At 40.8% G+C, this 15,712-nt stretch overlaps 1 protein-coding gene across 3 annotated transcripts in view; it reads left to right on the forward strand.

Annotated features, from left to right (window-relative positions):
- The first annotated feature begins 939 nt into the window (after positions 1-939).
- Positions 940-15,712, forward strand: part of Psme4 (proteasome activator subunit 4) — a 100,838-nt gene continuing 86,065 nt past the window's right edge. For 2 of the 3 annotated variants that reach the window (XM_013066450.3, XM_087216389.1), the window contains exons 1-3: positions 963-1,334; positions 13,786-13,926; positions 14,629-14,745. In XM_013066450.3, the coding sequence (XP_012921904.1) occupies positions 1,087-1,334; positions 13,786-13,926; positions 14,629-14,745 (506 nt within the window). In that variant the 5' untranslated portion in view covers positions 963-1,086. Of the gene's footprint in view, positions 1,335-13,785; positions 13,927-14,628; positions 14,746-15,712 lie in introns of all 3 variants that reach the window. The other variant, XM_004867295.4, reaches the window with a different exon arrangement.

A 15,712-nucleotide genomic window follows, 5' to 3' on the forward strand; every position in this document is an offset into this window, starting at 1 on the left:
TGCCTCAACTCCCCACCCCTTACAGGTGTGTGCTACAGCAGCCACCACCACTGGCTGTTTGTTTTCTGAGTCAGAATCTTGCTATGCAGTTGAGGTTGTCCTTGAACCATATAGCCCAGGCTGGCCTCCAACTCCCTGAAATCCTCCTGCCTCAGCCTCCCCTGTGCTGGGATTGCAGGCATGCACCACCACGGCCTGGCTCTCTATTCCTTTTTCTTGTAAGCAAGCATCCTCAGCTATTCTGAACTTATTCCTAGAACACATGCTTGCAGCCTCAGAGCTTTTCTCTCAGTTGAAATATACTTCTTCCTTCCTTTTCTAAGCAACTTCTCACTAAACCTTACAGTTAAACATAATTTCCAGGCAAGCACTGACACCCCTACAGGCATCTTTACTTATCTAGCAATTAAGAGCCCTTCTCTTTCTGCACTCTTGACCCTAGAGGGCAGAAACCAGAGGCTCTTAAGGTCTTCAACTCCAGAGCCTAAACTGAACGTCTCGTACACAAAATAGCTCAATCAACATTTGTTGGGTTGGGGATTTAGCACAGTGGTTCCGCCACCTACCTTGCAAATGCAAGGACCCGAGTTCGATCCCAGGTACCCCCCCCCCCAAAAAAACCCCCCACATTTGTTAAGTAACTACTTCTCTGGCCTGATGGTCAGGAGAATGTCAGAAAGGCTGAAAGGGTAGAGGGTGAAAACTGAGTAAAGAGTAGTAGGACAGACACAGGGCACGCAGACTTTCCCTATCAACTGTATGGCCAGGCCGGGGACAGCGTTCGGTCCGCAGCCCGAAGACCTGCTCGCGTTTCCGGTGGGGCTTAGTACCCCAACCAGGCCGAGGAAGCGAGGCCGAGACCTCGCCGTGGCCCCGCCCCGCGCCGCCTCGCCTCCCGCGCCGTGACCCCGCCCCGGAAGTGACACATCCCGGTCCGGAACCTCCGCGCCGGCCGCTGCAGCGTCACCAGCCCAGCCGGTGTAGGGCGGGCAAAGCGGCCGATCCGCCGCCAACGAACCGGGGGCCCAGCGGCGCGCCGGCCACGGGAGCTGACCGGGCAGTCGGGCCGAGTGGCGTCCCGGGCTCATGGAGCAGGCCGAGCGGGAGCGGGAGGAAGGCGGGGAGCCTTCGGGGCCGGGCGGGCGTCCGGGACTGGGCCCGCGGGGCTTCGTGCCGCAGAAAGAGATCGTGTACAACAAGCTGCTGCCCTACGCCGAGCAGCTGGACGCCGAGTCCGACGTACAGCTGGCCCAGATCAAAAGCAACCTGGGCCGGGCCGTGCAGCTCCAGGAGCTGTGGCCCGGGGGCCTCTTCTGGACCAGGAAGCTCTCCACGTGAGTGTCCGGCCGCTCCCCGCTGCCTCCGTCCGGGCCTCGCCGCCCCTCGGTCCCCCGCGGCTGCCTTTCCCCAGCCTCCCGCCTGGGCCCCGGGGGAAGGCACGAGCCTGCCCCGAAGGACCTTCGTGGATCTGCGCGGGGGAGAGCGGTGCCGGGAGGATTTGCCTGGGGAAGGCGCTCTCCCCCTTGCTGTCTCCCGCTCCTTCTCCCCCGAGGTCCCCGCCTCCTTCATCTCTCCTCCGGTTCGCGTCTCGTAACTTTGTGAATGGGAAGGAGGCCGGAGGGAGACTTCTGAATTGTGTGGAGGCCTGCTCTTTGTGGATTTGATTGAAAAAGACTGGTTTACAGTCAACCCTCCGAGCGTTCTTGGGCGGTGGAGCAGACGTTAATGCTGAGAGTGTTGTATTAGAATTCCAGGAAGGTGTCTGCTACTCCTCTTGTGACATTTCCTGGGGCGAGACCTGTATGATTCTAAGGAGAGGGGTGAGGAAAGCGCTATCAGGTTGTTCTGGGCTTTATTAGTATCGGGCTTATGTGAGTTTGAGTCCCTCAGATAAGCATTGATTACCTAAGTTTTAGGAGTTCTGTCCTTGTTCCTCTGTGTGAACGAGCCGCAAACTCTAACGGCACTGAAACTTTGGAAGATAAAAGGTTAGACTTTTTTGCTACGTGAGCATCTTCACTGTATCGGAACTTTTAGCAAAGAAATTTTGCTGCATCTTGTTTGGTTAACCGTACATTAAATCTGGTAACATTGTATGTTCGCGCAGGTGGTTACACATGGGTGAGCGTGCAGAACATAAGTCACTTATTCAGTGTTTACCCAAGTCGGCTGAGAGAACTGGGTGATGATGACTCAGGGTTTTGTAATGCAATAGTCCTCTGTATTTCCTCACGGGGTGATTCTTATCTGCCAATTATTAGGGAGTCTGACGAATTTCTCAGCTCCTCTTAAGGGATGGGAATAATTACCTTTGTAATTATAAAGAAGTAAGGCTAAGACCCCAGTTTGCCCTCTTCAAAGAGTGACAAGTGTCAAGGTTAACTGTCTCCCTCTTAAATAGATTATAAAGAAGTTTGGAGCCACAGGAGAATGGGGGGAGGGTGCGCAACAGAGAAAAGAACCGCTTTTAGGCAGTACAGAATGTCTTATAAGGGCCGGGGATTTAGCTCAGTGGTTCTGGCGCCTGCCTCGCAAGCGCAAGGTCCCGAGTTCGATCCCCGGTACCAAAAAAAAAAAAAAGTCAATGTTTTATAAATTATTAAAATTCAAACATTTTTTTATTTTTATTTTTTATTTTTCAAACATTTTTTTTAAATGATCCTCCTTAGGTGTTTGTGTTTCTTAGGCATAGTAATGATAAAGTTACTTTTTCAGTTCTGACAATTTCCTCTTTAAATCACTTGGATTAGATATGCCAGAGACCATTTTAGGGGACACAAACGGATCCTTTTAGACGCGCAGAGTATACAAGTGTGCCAATGTTTGAAGGCATCTCTGCTTTGGATTTATGAACCTAGAATCCACAAAGGCATAATTAAGTATTGTTTTCTGAAGCATTTATTGTTAATTAGTCCTGAGAGTTATGTTTATGTTTTGGATTATTAGGTAAAAGCAGTTCTTACCTAGGAAGGGCTAAACAGTGGAGACAGTGCTGTGTATTGAGAACAGATTGCAGTGATATTGCTTAATACCAGTGAACCCATAACAGTCATATGTAAATAACCAGCAAGAAGTACTACCAGGTAGAATTTTATTTTGGGATGATTGTTAAGTGATGGAAGCTGATTCTTGGGGTTACACTGTGTGACATTTTTGAACTTAATGGAACCTATTATCTTTGGGTATGACTTTAGAGATAAGTCATACTAAAAGTGATCTGATTATAGTTGTGCTTTTTTTTTTTAAACTTGTTTGTTGCATAAATTAACATCTAAAAAAAGTCAAAATGGTGACAATTTTTGAGCAGTGATCATGTTTAGAATGGAAAGAAAAATAAAATAAAATCTAATTTCCCCTATTACCTCTAGGACTGTGGGAAAGTTACTTCATTAAGTCTTTCACAATTCTCATGAGTCAGTTTAGGGGATTGGACTAAATAGTTCCTGGGAACCATTCCTACTTTGGTATTCTATGGTTTTATGATTATTATTTTTTATGCTTTTGAGTTTTATATAAGGTAGTGTGTATCTTTCTATGAATACCGTTAGAGTAGTTTGTGAAGGACTGGAAATAGTTAGAGATTAAGTACATCCCTAAAAATCAGCTCGTGAACGCCATTCAGAGACACTGGAGCTATATCCCCCGCAGAAGGGTGGCCCAGGTGTGTTTGAGGCCAAGTTCTGGCCTGACCTACTCCAGCCGTACTTTTGACCTTTTACTTCATTTATTTATTCGTTTATTTTTTTGGTACCAGGAATTAAATTTACTTCATTTTAGTAGTTTCAATCCATTCTGATACTTGGAAGTCTATTTAGCATCTGTGACAAAAAATTATTTCTGTGTCTTAAATTTTTGCAAAGCAAAGTGGTGGAACCACTGAGCTAAATTCCTAGCCCTGAATTTAATTTTTAAAAAATATTTATCTTTCATTCCTCTTTTTTCTCATATTTTTATTAGTGCATGTTGGTTACACTGATGGGTTTTGTTTTTGCCAGATTTGGACATGCAGGTATAATACTTCAATACTTTCCTCCTCATCCCTCCCTTTATACCACCTTACCCCATAGTTTCACATTTGGGGGGGGAGTTCAGTGTTTATAATGTATTTTGATCATATTCATCCCCACATTATACACCTTCCTCCTTCTTATTCCCTTCCTCTTGTCTTATAGTTCCCTTCTACTTGTCATGTCGATTCCACATATGAATCTGGCTTATTTCACTTAACATAATTTTCAGATCTGTCCAAATGACAAAATTTTGTTATTTTTCATGGCAGATAATAGTACTCCATTGTATATATACCACATTTTCTTTATGCACTCATCTACTGATAGGCACCTAGGCTGGTTCCATATCTTGACTTGTATACAATACTGAAGTATTTATTATTGCTTCAGTAAACATGGGTGTGCAAGAATCCCAGTGGTATGCTGACTTTCATTCCTTTGGATATATACCAAGGATCAGTATTGGTGGATCAAATGACACTTCTATTTTTTATTTTTTTGAGGAACCTCCATACTGATTTCCATAGTGGTTCTGCTAACTTACATTCCCACCAGAGGTGTAGAGGTGTCCCCTCCCCACAAGTTCTTGGTCATTTACTGTTTTTTGGTTTTTTTGGTACTGGGGATGGAATTCGGGACCTTGAGCTTTCAAGGCAGGTCCCAGAACCACTCAGCTAAATCCCTGGCCCATTTTTTGTATTCTTGGTGATAGCCATTCTGACTGGTGTGAGATGGAATTTCTTTCTTTTTTTTTGGTACCAGGGATCAAACTCAGGTTTGTGAGGCATGCGCGGTGTCACTTTGCCAAATCCCTGGCCATTAGTGGAATTTCAATGTAGATATTTTTTGGTTTTATTTTTAAAAATTTATTTATATATTTGTTGACATCAGAAATAGAACTCAGGACCTTGCACTTGCAAAGCAGTCGGCCAAACCACTGAACTAAATCCCCGGCCCCTATTTTTTTTTATTGTTTGGGTTTTTGAGACAAGGTCTCCCTAGGTAGTGCAGGCTGTCCTTGAACTCACCATGTAGCCCAGGCTGGTCTCTTGCAGCAGTCTTCCTGTCTCAGCCTCCTGAGTGCTGGGACTACAGGTGTGTGCCACCACACCCAGCATTGTCCATGATAATTTCTTGCCTCTCATATTTTTTGAAAAGAATTTTGCTTTTAGTGAAGTATGTGAAGCAAATCTAGATCCCTTGTTACAGTGACATTTTATTGTGTGTTGTCTCTTGATTAAATGACTGTGGTACTGTGGGATCATTCATTTTGCTAACCTGTGGCTCCCTTTACCGTGAAGGTGCAGCTGTTAATTATTATTAACATTATGTAGCCTTCCTAGATACATTCCAGTTAAGTCCATATAATGTGTTTAAGAAACAAGTTTGGTCAAGATATGAGCTATCAGATACACTGACCTCTTCTGAAAAGTAGTAAGTGACTACAGGAGCATCCAGATGTGAATAATCTGTTGAGAAGGCAGGAAATGCTAACCGCTGAATCTCTTGTCCATTAACATGAGTTAACTTAATATTTAATGAATATCTAATGTTTTTGTGTAGAAGTTCAAATATTGTACACCATAAATACAGGTACTTTTCATTTGTAAAAGAATCCTGAAATCTTGACAAATTACCACATTCATCAGAGATTTGTGTTGGCTGTTAAGTAATCATGGACAAAATGGGAACCAAAAGTTCTTTGTTGCGCTGGGTGTGGTGACCAGCGCTCACCTATACTCCCAGCACTGGGAGGCTGAGGCAGAAGGATCACAAGTTCAAGGCCAGCCTGACTACTTAGTGAGTTTAAGGCCAGCCTGGACTACATAGCTAGTCCCTCTCTCAAACAAAAGAATCAAGCTGTTGTATTAGGAGTTTATTAGAACAGTTTTAGGTTCACGGCAAAATTGAGTGGAAAAGTACAGAGGTCTCGTATGCCCTCTATTCCCTGCACATATATGATTTTCATACTATTACCAAACATAAACCAGGGTATGGTGGCACACACCTGTAATCCCAGTGCTGAGGAGGCTGAGGCAGAAGGATTGCCTTGAGTTCCCAGGTGGGCCTGGGCTACATAGTGAGTTTAAGGCCAGCCTGAACTACATAGTGAGACCCTGTCTCAAAAAAAACCAAAAACAAACCAAAACACACACACACACACACACACACACACTCTCACACATGTGTGCACACATACATACACTCATATACTTGAAGAAAGGTCTCCTAACCATTTTCCAGGGACCTCTCAATTTTTTTTTTTTTTTGAAATAGGGTCTCACTGTAGTTCTGGCTGGCCTTGAACTCACTGTGAAGCCCAGGCTGGTAATAGGCATGCACCACCACACCAGGCACCTCTCAGTTCTTTAAAAATACCTTGTTAAAAAACAAAATAAAGACACCTCATTAGTTGTGCCTAGTTGACTGTGTCAGAGCCTCATTTACCCCAGTAAGTTTGATTTTAATTTGAACAGTTTTCTCAGAACCAATTTTTTTGCTTTAAACATTTTTAATGGAAAATATCAGATATAAGCAGAAGACAGAATAAAGTAATGGATTTCACCCATCTTTTTTTTGCTTTGTTGTCCATGCTTGCCTCAAACTCCTAGAGACTCATACTTTTGAGGCTTATTTATTCATTTATAAACATTTCCATTATGTATCTCTAAGGAGAAAGGAATTTTTTACAAAAGTAGTGCCAAAAAAATTGTTTATGTTGATCAACTTCTGAAAGTTCTGTTTTTTGCAAAATTTGTGATTTTACTTCTGAGTTTCCACCCATTTGCATTGTTTTGTCCTAGATTTACTACAATCAGACCTCATTGATAGAAAATTTTTTAGGAGCTCATTAATAATAATTAGTTTTGCTTTCTGAGTCAGGGTCTTGCATTGTAGTTTAGGCTGGCCTTGAACCCATGGCAGTTCTCCTGCTCAGCTTCCCACGAGCTGGGATTACAGGTGAGTGCCACGCTGCCTGGCCAATAATTATTTTACCCTCTCTTAACTTTGGAGATTCAGACTCAGCCCTGGGTAGCAGGTGCCCTGTTGAGTTTCTTCCATTTTAAAAATGACCCTGAGGGGCCAGGGATTTAGCTCAGCGGTTCCTCTGCCTGCCTCGCAAGCGGAAGGTCCCGTGTTCAATCCCTGGTTCCAAAAAAAAAAAATGACCCTGAGACTCATAGGTTAATACATTGTTAATATAAGGTAGTACAGGCAGGATTCAGATGTATATATACTGTATGTGACAGAGCACGCCTTAAGTGGGTTGGGAACTATTTTGGTGTTTGGAAAGTCAGTGAAAGATTTCTGCCCTCAGTAAGTTTCAGTGTGTCTTTCTCTCTGGTGTGTTTTTTGAGATATGCTCTCTCTATGTAGTTCATGCTACCCTTGAACTTGCTGAGTTGCCCAGGCTGTCCTTGAACTTGTGATACTCCTGCCTCAGCCTCGGAGGGTGCTGGGAGCCATGGATGCATGGTACAGCCATGCATCATCACACCTGGCTTCCTATGTGTTCCTATTGCAGCATTGTAATGGAAATGCATGTTCTTAATTGAAATAGAATTTTAATTTTTTTCTAAAGGATTTTTGTTAGTAAATCTAACTTCAAAAAGTTTTTCTCTTGTGAAACCTGGAAATTAACTTTCTTTCTATTTTCTACTAACTTTTCTGTAAGTTTCTAAAAGTTTTCTATTAATTGAGATTCATTTCTAGCTCAAAATCCAAATCTGTGTTTATTTCTGACTTTTGTGGAAAATTAGCTCAAAGTCTCACTTTATGAATTGAGAGCATGGAAACAACAAGCAAAAAAAACAAAACAAAACAAAAACCAACCAGCAACAAAAAGAACTCCTAGCCTCTTTGTGACTTCTACTGGAATGTTAAAAGCAGTACTTAGTGTAAATATTCCCATTTGAAATCTTGAGGTTGTCCGCTTCCATATTTGACTTTTTTTTTGGAGACAGGGTTCTTCTCACAATGCGGTTCAGACTGGTCTTGAATTTCCAGGCCTGCACCACCACACCCAGCTGAGAGCACTCTTTAAATCCCTTGTTGCTGCTTTGTATTCTATTTGTGCATACATGTCTATCTTCCTTCTCTCCTGTGAGCTTTTTGAGTCCATACACCAGCCTTTTACTCTCAGCATTTAGTAGTATTGTATACATTCATAGGCATTTATTATTATCAGTTACATTTTTGTAACTTGTATACTAAAACATTAATGCAAGTCAAAGAAGCTAATTTCACATTGAAAATGGAGAAAGTCAGTATGGATAAGATGCTTTTATACTGGGCTCAAAAGACATTACAGTATATGTTTAACCACAGAATTGGAGAAAGTGAGGCTGTTGTTACAGTGTTTCATAACTCAAAACCTTGTACGGTTGCATCCAGAAGTTTGACCGAGAGTTTATTTCTAAATAAATCTATAATGATTGGTATGTTCAACTAAGTATTACAAAATCTAAATTATAATTATAGTTTTTGGGTAGGTGAACCATTGAATTTTGGTAGTCACCTTTTTATACTGATTTTGCTATTTTTCACAATACCTAAGCCCTAAATATGTGAGAGTAAATAGAAAACAAAGCCTTTTTCCTTTCTAAGAAAAAAAAAAAACTAAGACCTTCACAGCTGTGAAATGGATATGAGAATAGTATTACAGTGCAAGAAGGCCAGAGATTGTTTAAGAATTATTAAAAATACTTTATAATCTTCCATGGCAGATAGTCTAAATTGGACTGTGTTACTAATCTTTAGGCTGTTTTGAGTATCACATTTTCTGGTGATTTTTCTTTTTCTTTTCTTTTTGGTACTGGGGATTGAACTCTGGTCCTTGTGCTTCTGCAGCAGGCAGCGAAACCACTGAGCTAAATCCCCGGCCTTGGTGATTTTCTTTTTAAAGCCAGCAATAAAGTAGAAGTTTCTAGAGCAAGAAATTTTATTTTATTTATTTGTTTTTTGAGACAGGGTCTCACCATGTCGTTCAGGCTGGCCTTGGACTCACAATGTAACAGCCCAGGCTGGCCTTGAACGCAAGGCAATCCTCCTGCCTCAGCCTCTTGAGTACTGGGATTACAGGTGTGCACCACCACTCTCAGCACATAGAGCAAGAATTTTTATGAACTTACCCTTTTGCTTGTATTTTGGCAGATGTCTTTTTTTTCCCCTCTACTCAAATGGCTTTTGAATAAAGTGGGGAATTTTTGGCAGATTCCTAAAGAGTTGGGATAGTTTGTGTTCTAAGGGAAGATAGATTACTTCCAGAGACTCTAATACATAAAACATCAAATTTCTGTAAATTGTTTAGTAGATGGAGTTTCCTATTCTCTGTGTTGCAGGAGAAATAAAGTTGGCAGTATAGTTATCTATTCCCCTTTCTAGAGCTGTCCTTTTTGATTTCTCACCTCTCCATAAACACTCACATTGTCTTAACCTTTGGTTGCCTAATTCAGAGTATAAATAAGTGATGACAGCTTCCTAGTCTTTCAAGGTCAGTGAGTGCCTCATAGATGATGAAACTTTGATTTTAAAAAAATGAATCACAAAACTCTTTTAGTACTTCGTTTATCCTACTTCTGTATAGTTTTCCAGATGTCTGGATACTCATAACCTATCTGATTGTCTCCTCACATCTGACTTAGCTCCCTCACCCAAATTAGGAGCTATTTGAGTCATATTCTTGTCCTGAACATATCACTTCTCTATAAATGCCTTTTCAATAAATAGGTAATTGAAGAGAAGAGAGGTAGGTTTATGAGAAAACTTTCCTTTCACTTGTTCACTCATTGTTTCTAACAATGTGAAGCTGTATCTTTTTTTTGTTTTGATTTGTTTTTTGATTTCTAGTGCTGGGGCTTAAACCCATGGGCCCTGTGCTGTACCACTGAGCCTCATCCCGGGCCCTTTTTATTTATTTTTTATTTTGAGATGGGGTCTCATTAACTTTGCCCAACCTGGCCTCAAACTTGTGATTCTCCTGCCTAGGACTCTTGAATAGCTGGGTGTTATCTGTATCTTTAATATTATATGTTATATCAAGGGGCTTTTTCCTTGAAAAAAAATCAAAATAATTTATTCCTGTCTTCTAGTTTTCTATGTGTAGGTATGTCTGTGTCTCTGTCTCATAACCAGGGATTGAACCCAGGGCCTTTCCTTTGAGCTATATCCCAAGTCCCTTTTTAAAAATATTTTTGAGACCAGGTCTCACTGAATCACTGAATTGCTCAGGCTGGCCATGAGCTTGCAGTCCACAGTTTTGGTCCACAGTTTTGGATATTCCAGTGGTTAGGCAGACTCATTGCTTTAGGCCTGGGGTGGAAGCAACATATTGTGGTGGAGTGGAGTATGGCAGACTGTGAACCTGGTGGCTGGGGTTAAGAGAACAGGGAAGAGGACAAGACCAGATCCCACAACCCCCTGTGAGTGTGCATTCCCTGTGACCTAAAACTCACATTAGGTTCCACTCCTTACAATTTTCACCACCCTCCAGTAGTACCAAGCTCGAGAATAAGCCTTTAGAACACATAGACCATTGGGGACATAAATGCCTGTTACCACTTCATCCTCCCACTAGCAACATATGAAAGTTCAGGAGCTCCAGATTCTTAACCCAAACTGAATATTATTAGACTTTTAAAATTTAGTCTATCTGGTAAGTGTGAATTATTGTGGTTTAAGTGTGCTTTTAGTACTTAGTAATGATATTGAATATCTTTTCCTATGAGCAGTGATGCTGAGTAACTGCTTATTAGTTGTTGGGCTATTGTTTTTAGAGAAGAGCTTGCCATCTTTAAATTGGGTTGTTTAAATCTTATTGACTTGTAGGAGTTTTTCTATGTAATTTAAATGTGAATTCTCCAGGTATCTGATTGGACTTTTCACTTGTTTTTGAGACAGTCATGCTGTGTAGTCCAGGCTGGCGTTGAACTCATTATGTAGCCCAGACTGGCCTTGAATTTGGCAGTTCTCCTGGCTCTGCTTTTTTCAAAGTGATGGGATTATAGGTTTTCACCACTCACCTAGACTTTTTTTTCTTTTTTTAAAATTTTGTTGTTTTGTATTTTGAAACGGAGTCTCCTTATGCAGCCCAGGCAGGCCTCAAACTCAGGTGATCCTCCTGCCTCAGCCTCGCAAGTGCTAGATTACAGGTGTGCGCCACCAAGCCGGGCTCAAACTTTTCACTTTTAGTGATGTTCTGTTATGAATAGAAGTTCTTAATTTTGATTAAAACTCATTTATTGGCTTTCTTTTTTATAGTTAGTACTTTTTGTGTTCTTGAAAAAAAAGTCTCGGACTACATTCTGAGAAATGCTGAGAAAAGGATTAGGATTACTTGCTAGTTGGCAAGAAATTAGGGGATATAAAACATGTCTGAGGAACTCCCCTAAAATATTTAGCTTTTTCAACAGCTGTAGATATTCACGGGAAACTCCCTCCGAATTGATCTGTTAATAGTATTAGAATTTGGATTTGTGAATTTTTTGTCTCTAATGTTAAAAAAACCCAGTTGTCTGTCTCCTTCAATAAAAACAGTGGGGCTGTAGCTAAGTCACTTCAGTGGCTTAGTGCCATATTTTTCCAGTTTTTCCCAAATACCCTAACTGCTGGGGGAGCAGGTACATGATTTCAGAGGCATCTGGAGTCTTGGCAGGACCTGCAGAGCCACCGCAAGGAGAGGCTAAATTTTTTTTTTTTGTACTGGAGATCTAACTCGTGACCTTGCGCTTTCGAGGCAGCCGGCAGAACCACTGAGCTAAATCCCCAGCCTGACAGGCTAATATTTTTAACTCTCTTGTTTTGCCTTTATCTTAAAAATGGATGCTAGTTTTTAAGGATAGTTTACTTTCATTCAAAATAACATTTAAATGATTCTAGCTTTTACTCTTAAATATAGAGTGAAACTGAGGGGGATGTTTCAGAAAGCTGCAGCCTTGTTTATTCAGCTACTCCACATTACTGCATCTTTGGCAGTTTAGGGTATTCATATGTTGTCCTTGCTAGTTCATTTGCTTCCAGTCTGGGATGATTAAGAAACTTATACAGTGATCCAGGAAGAGCTAAAATGAGATCTCAGGTCTCCCTGGTCTCCAGCCTGTACTGTCTAGTCTTACGGAACTAGTCTGAAATCAGGAGATCACACCCTGAAATGACAGCAAAGAGCGGATTACATTCAGAACAGACTGAGAAAAAAGTTTTTAAATGCTCTTAATGGACCAAGAATTTTGAAAAATTCTCAGGTATCAGGTACTAACTTTAAAAGTTAAACACAGGGCGGGGGATTTAACTCAGTGGTTCCGCCACCTCCTCCACAAGCGCAAGCACCCGAATTCGATCCCTGGTACCAAAAAAAAAAAAAAAAGCATAAATTTAATTTGTGCCCAAGATCATAAAAGGAATGGTAGTGCTCTGTTTTATGTTAAGTTATGTATTTGTAAATTGACCCTTCTCAAATGATTTATGATTTAGGTATTCAATAATGTGTTCTAAATAAGTTTTGGGTTAGTTACTTCAGACGCAGATATGCTATGATTAAGCCAAGTGTGGTGGTGCCCACCTGTAATTGAAGCTACTCAGGAAGCTGAGACAGGAAAATCATAAGTTTGAGGCCAGCCTCGGCAATTTAGAAGACCCTTTCTCAAACGAGGTCTGGATATATCTCTATCTATATTTAGGATATATATCTATATCTAGGATATATCTATATGTATATCTACATCTACATATCGATATCTGTATGCCCTAGAGCACTTCCCTAGCATGTGTGAAGGTCTGTTCCATCTCCATTGCTAGGGGGAGAAGGCATTTGTTGTTACAATACTTGTTAATATCATGGCTAAAGTACAGCCTAATTCTTGTGATAAGAATAGATACTACTTAATATCAGAAATATTTGAAATTAAGATGTCACCACACCTGTTATTGTATATGTGTGCTTAGAAAAACACATAACAAAAATTTACCCTCTTTTAAATGCACAAGACACAGTATGTATTGTTAATTGCTTGCTGTGTAAAAAAGTCTCTAAAACTTTTTCATCTTGCATAACTGAATCTATACCAATTGAATAATAAGAACTCCCTGTTTCCCCCTCTTTTCAACCCTTGGCAACCACCATTCTGTTTTTTCTTTTTTTTTGAGAAAGGGTTTCACTATGTAATTCAGATTGGCTTTGAATTCGCTATATAGCCCAAGTTGGCCTTGAACTCATGGTGATCCTCCTGTCTCAGCCTCCTGAGTGCTGGGATTATAGGCTGCACCACACCTGTCCTACCATTCTACTTTGTGTTTCTGAGTTTGATTACTTTACATAATCCATAAATGGAACACACACTAGTGTGTGGGTGCACACACACAATTGGCTTATTTTCTTTGAGGTTTACCTATGGTGTAGCATATGATAGGATTTTCTTTTCTTTTCTTTTCTTTTTTTTGGTACTAGGGATCGAACTCAGGTCCTTAGCTTGTGGGGCAGGCGGTGGAACCACTGAGCTAAATCCCCAGCCCAGGATTTTCATATATTTTAACACTGTGAATAGTCCATTATATTACATATACCACTTTTTTTTTTGGTACTGGGGATCGAACTCCAGTCCTTACACTTGAGAGGTAGGCAGTGGATCCACTGAGCTAAATCTCCAGCCCTTTACCACATTTTTTTAATTCATTCTTTCCTCCATGGACATGAGGTTGTTCCTATATCTTGGCTACAGAAAGGAATATGAGTGTGTCACCATACCCATTTTTAAAGGGTTTATCTGTTTTTTTCTTGCAGATACATTCGACTTTATGGGAGAAAATTTAGCAAAGAAGATCATGTTCTTTTTATTAAGTTATTGTATGAGTTGGTGTCAATTCCAAAACTGGAAATCAGTATGATGCAGGGATTTGCCCGACTCTTGATCAACTTGTTAAAGTAAGTCCATTTTTTGTGATTTCTGCTAAGGTGTTTCTTCAGGTTTTAGAGAATTAGAGCCAAGTTGGGAAAAGATCACAAAAAGCACTATTGTAAGCTTAATTGTATATGTTAATTTACCTTTTGATTTAAAAATTCCGTATCTTCCATGAAGCTTTCTCTTTTTTTTTTGTTTTGTTTTGTTTTGGGTACCGGGGATCAAACTCAGGTCCTTGCGGTTGCGCAGTAGGCGATGAAACCACTGAGCTAAATCCCCAGCTCGAAGCTTTCTCTTTTATAGCATTCAACTAGATGTTTGATTTTTCACTTATGCTAATTATTTCCTCTATAGGTTATAACTTCCTTGAGAAGATAGGAATCATACATTCTTTTGCTTTTCCAAAGGATCTAGCACAATATTAAGAGACATTAAGTACTCCTTAAATAATGTGGGGAATTGTGAAATTCATGTACAGTCACGATGGAACAAATTTAACATCCATTTTAATCTAGTGCCCTTTGATGTTCAAGCAACAGCAAGAATCTGATGCATTGTTCTTGCTAAATACTGTGTTCTGCCACTGAGTGGCTGAGAGTGGGAAAAAGCAAATCCCACTGTGATTAAGTGTCCTGTGGTGTGTTTTATACACACACAGACGTGTGAACGCAAATACACAACTCCATATATATGTATGTATTTCCTTTTTTTTTTTTTTAAATCAGGAAAAAGGAACTTCTTTCAAGGGATGATTTGGAGTTACCTTGGAGACCACTTTATGATATGGTGGAAAGAATATTATATTCCAAGACAGAGCACCTGGGACTAAATTGGTTTCCTAAGTAAGTGTTTCTGTTAAAGTACTTCTTTCTTTTTTGCTTGGGCTTTCAGGGGACTGATCTTGACTGAAAAATATTTCTTTGAGCACCCACATCCTAAGAGATGCACAGCACACTCTCAACTAAGAAGCATCCGTTTCCGTGATTGACTGATTTTAGAGCACAGAATATTCCAGTGCTCAGGCTTGGTTTAGGTCATGGCCCGAAAATGTTTAAAACTATAAATGCCTACTGATTATTGGCTTCTTCCATATATATCCTGACCCTTCAAGGCCTAATTTTTGTAGCTTTGTATTTTATTTTGAATGCAGAATACAGTATAATTCAAGTTAATAGTGATTTCAGACATTTGTTGACAGTGGTTTTATCTATTTGTATGCTAGATCTTAATTTTCTCAGTCTTAGCATATTTGGCCTAAAATGCTCTTAAATATATTGAATCAATTTATTTTGAGTAAATTTTCTGTTCAGGCTGGCCTTGAACTCACTGTGTAGTCCTGGCTGGCCTCAAACTCGTGGCAATCCTCTTGCCTTGCCCTCCTGAGTGCTGGGATTATAGGCATACACCACCACACCTGGGTTTGACTAAGCCTTCTTTAAATATCTGGCATCAAAATTTCATAGATTTGAGGGGCCTTTGGACTCTGTTCAAACCAGTTATCTGAGGTCCGGCGATGTAGCTCAGTGGCACCGTGCCTGCCTGGCAAGTGCAAGGTCCTGCGTTTGATTCTCAGTACCAAAAAAAAATTTAATTTGGGCCTGGGATTTAGCTCAGCGGTGCCACACCTGCCTCGAAAGTGCAAGGTCCTAAGCTCGATCCCTGGTACCCTTGCCCCAAACAGAAACCAGTTATCAGAAAATTTTCTGGCTTGGTAGTGGGGCTGCCTCTGAAAGTCCTTGGTGAATAAAGAGAGAGGGAAGGCAATGGCTTGTTTTTCACTGTCTCCCCCCCCCCCCCAATTGGGCCTTC

This window comes from Heterocephalus glaber, unplaced genomic scaffold (assembly GCF_053883595.1).
Source record: "Heterocephalus glaber isolate CG9 unplaced genomic scaffold, H.glaber_assembly_v1.0 deba00001457, whole genome shotgun sequence".
Classification (NCBI taxonomy): Eukaryota; Metazoa; Chordata; class Mammalia; order Rodentia; family Bathyergidae; genus Heterocephalus; species Heterocephalus glaber.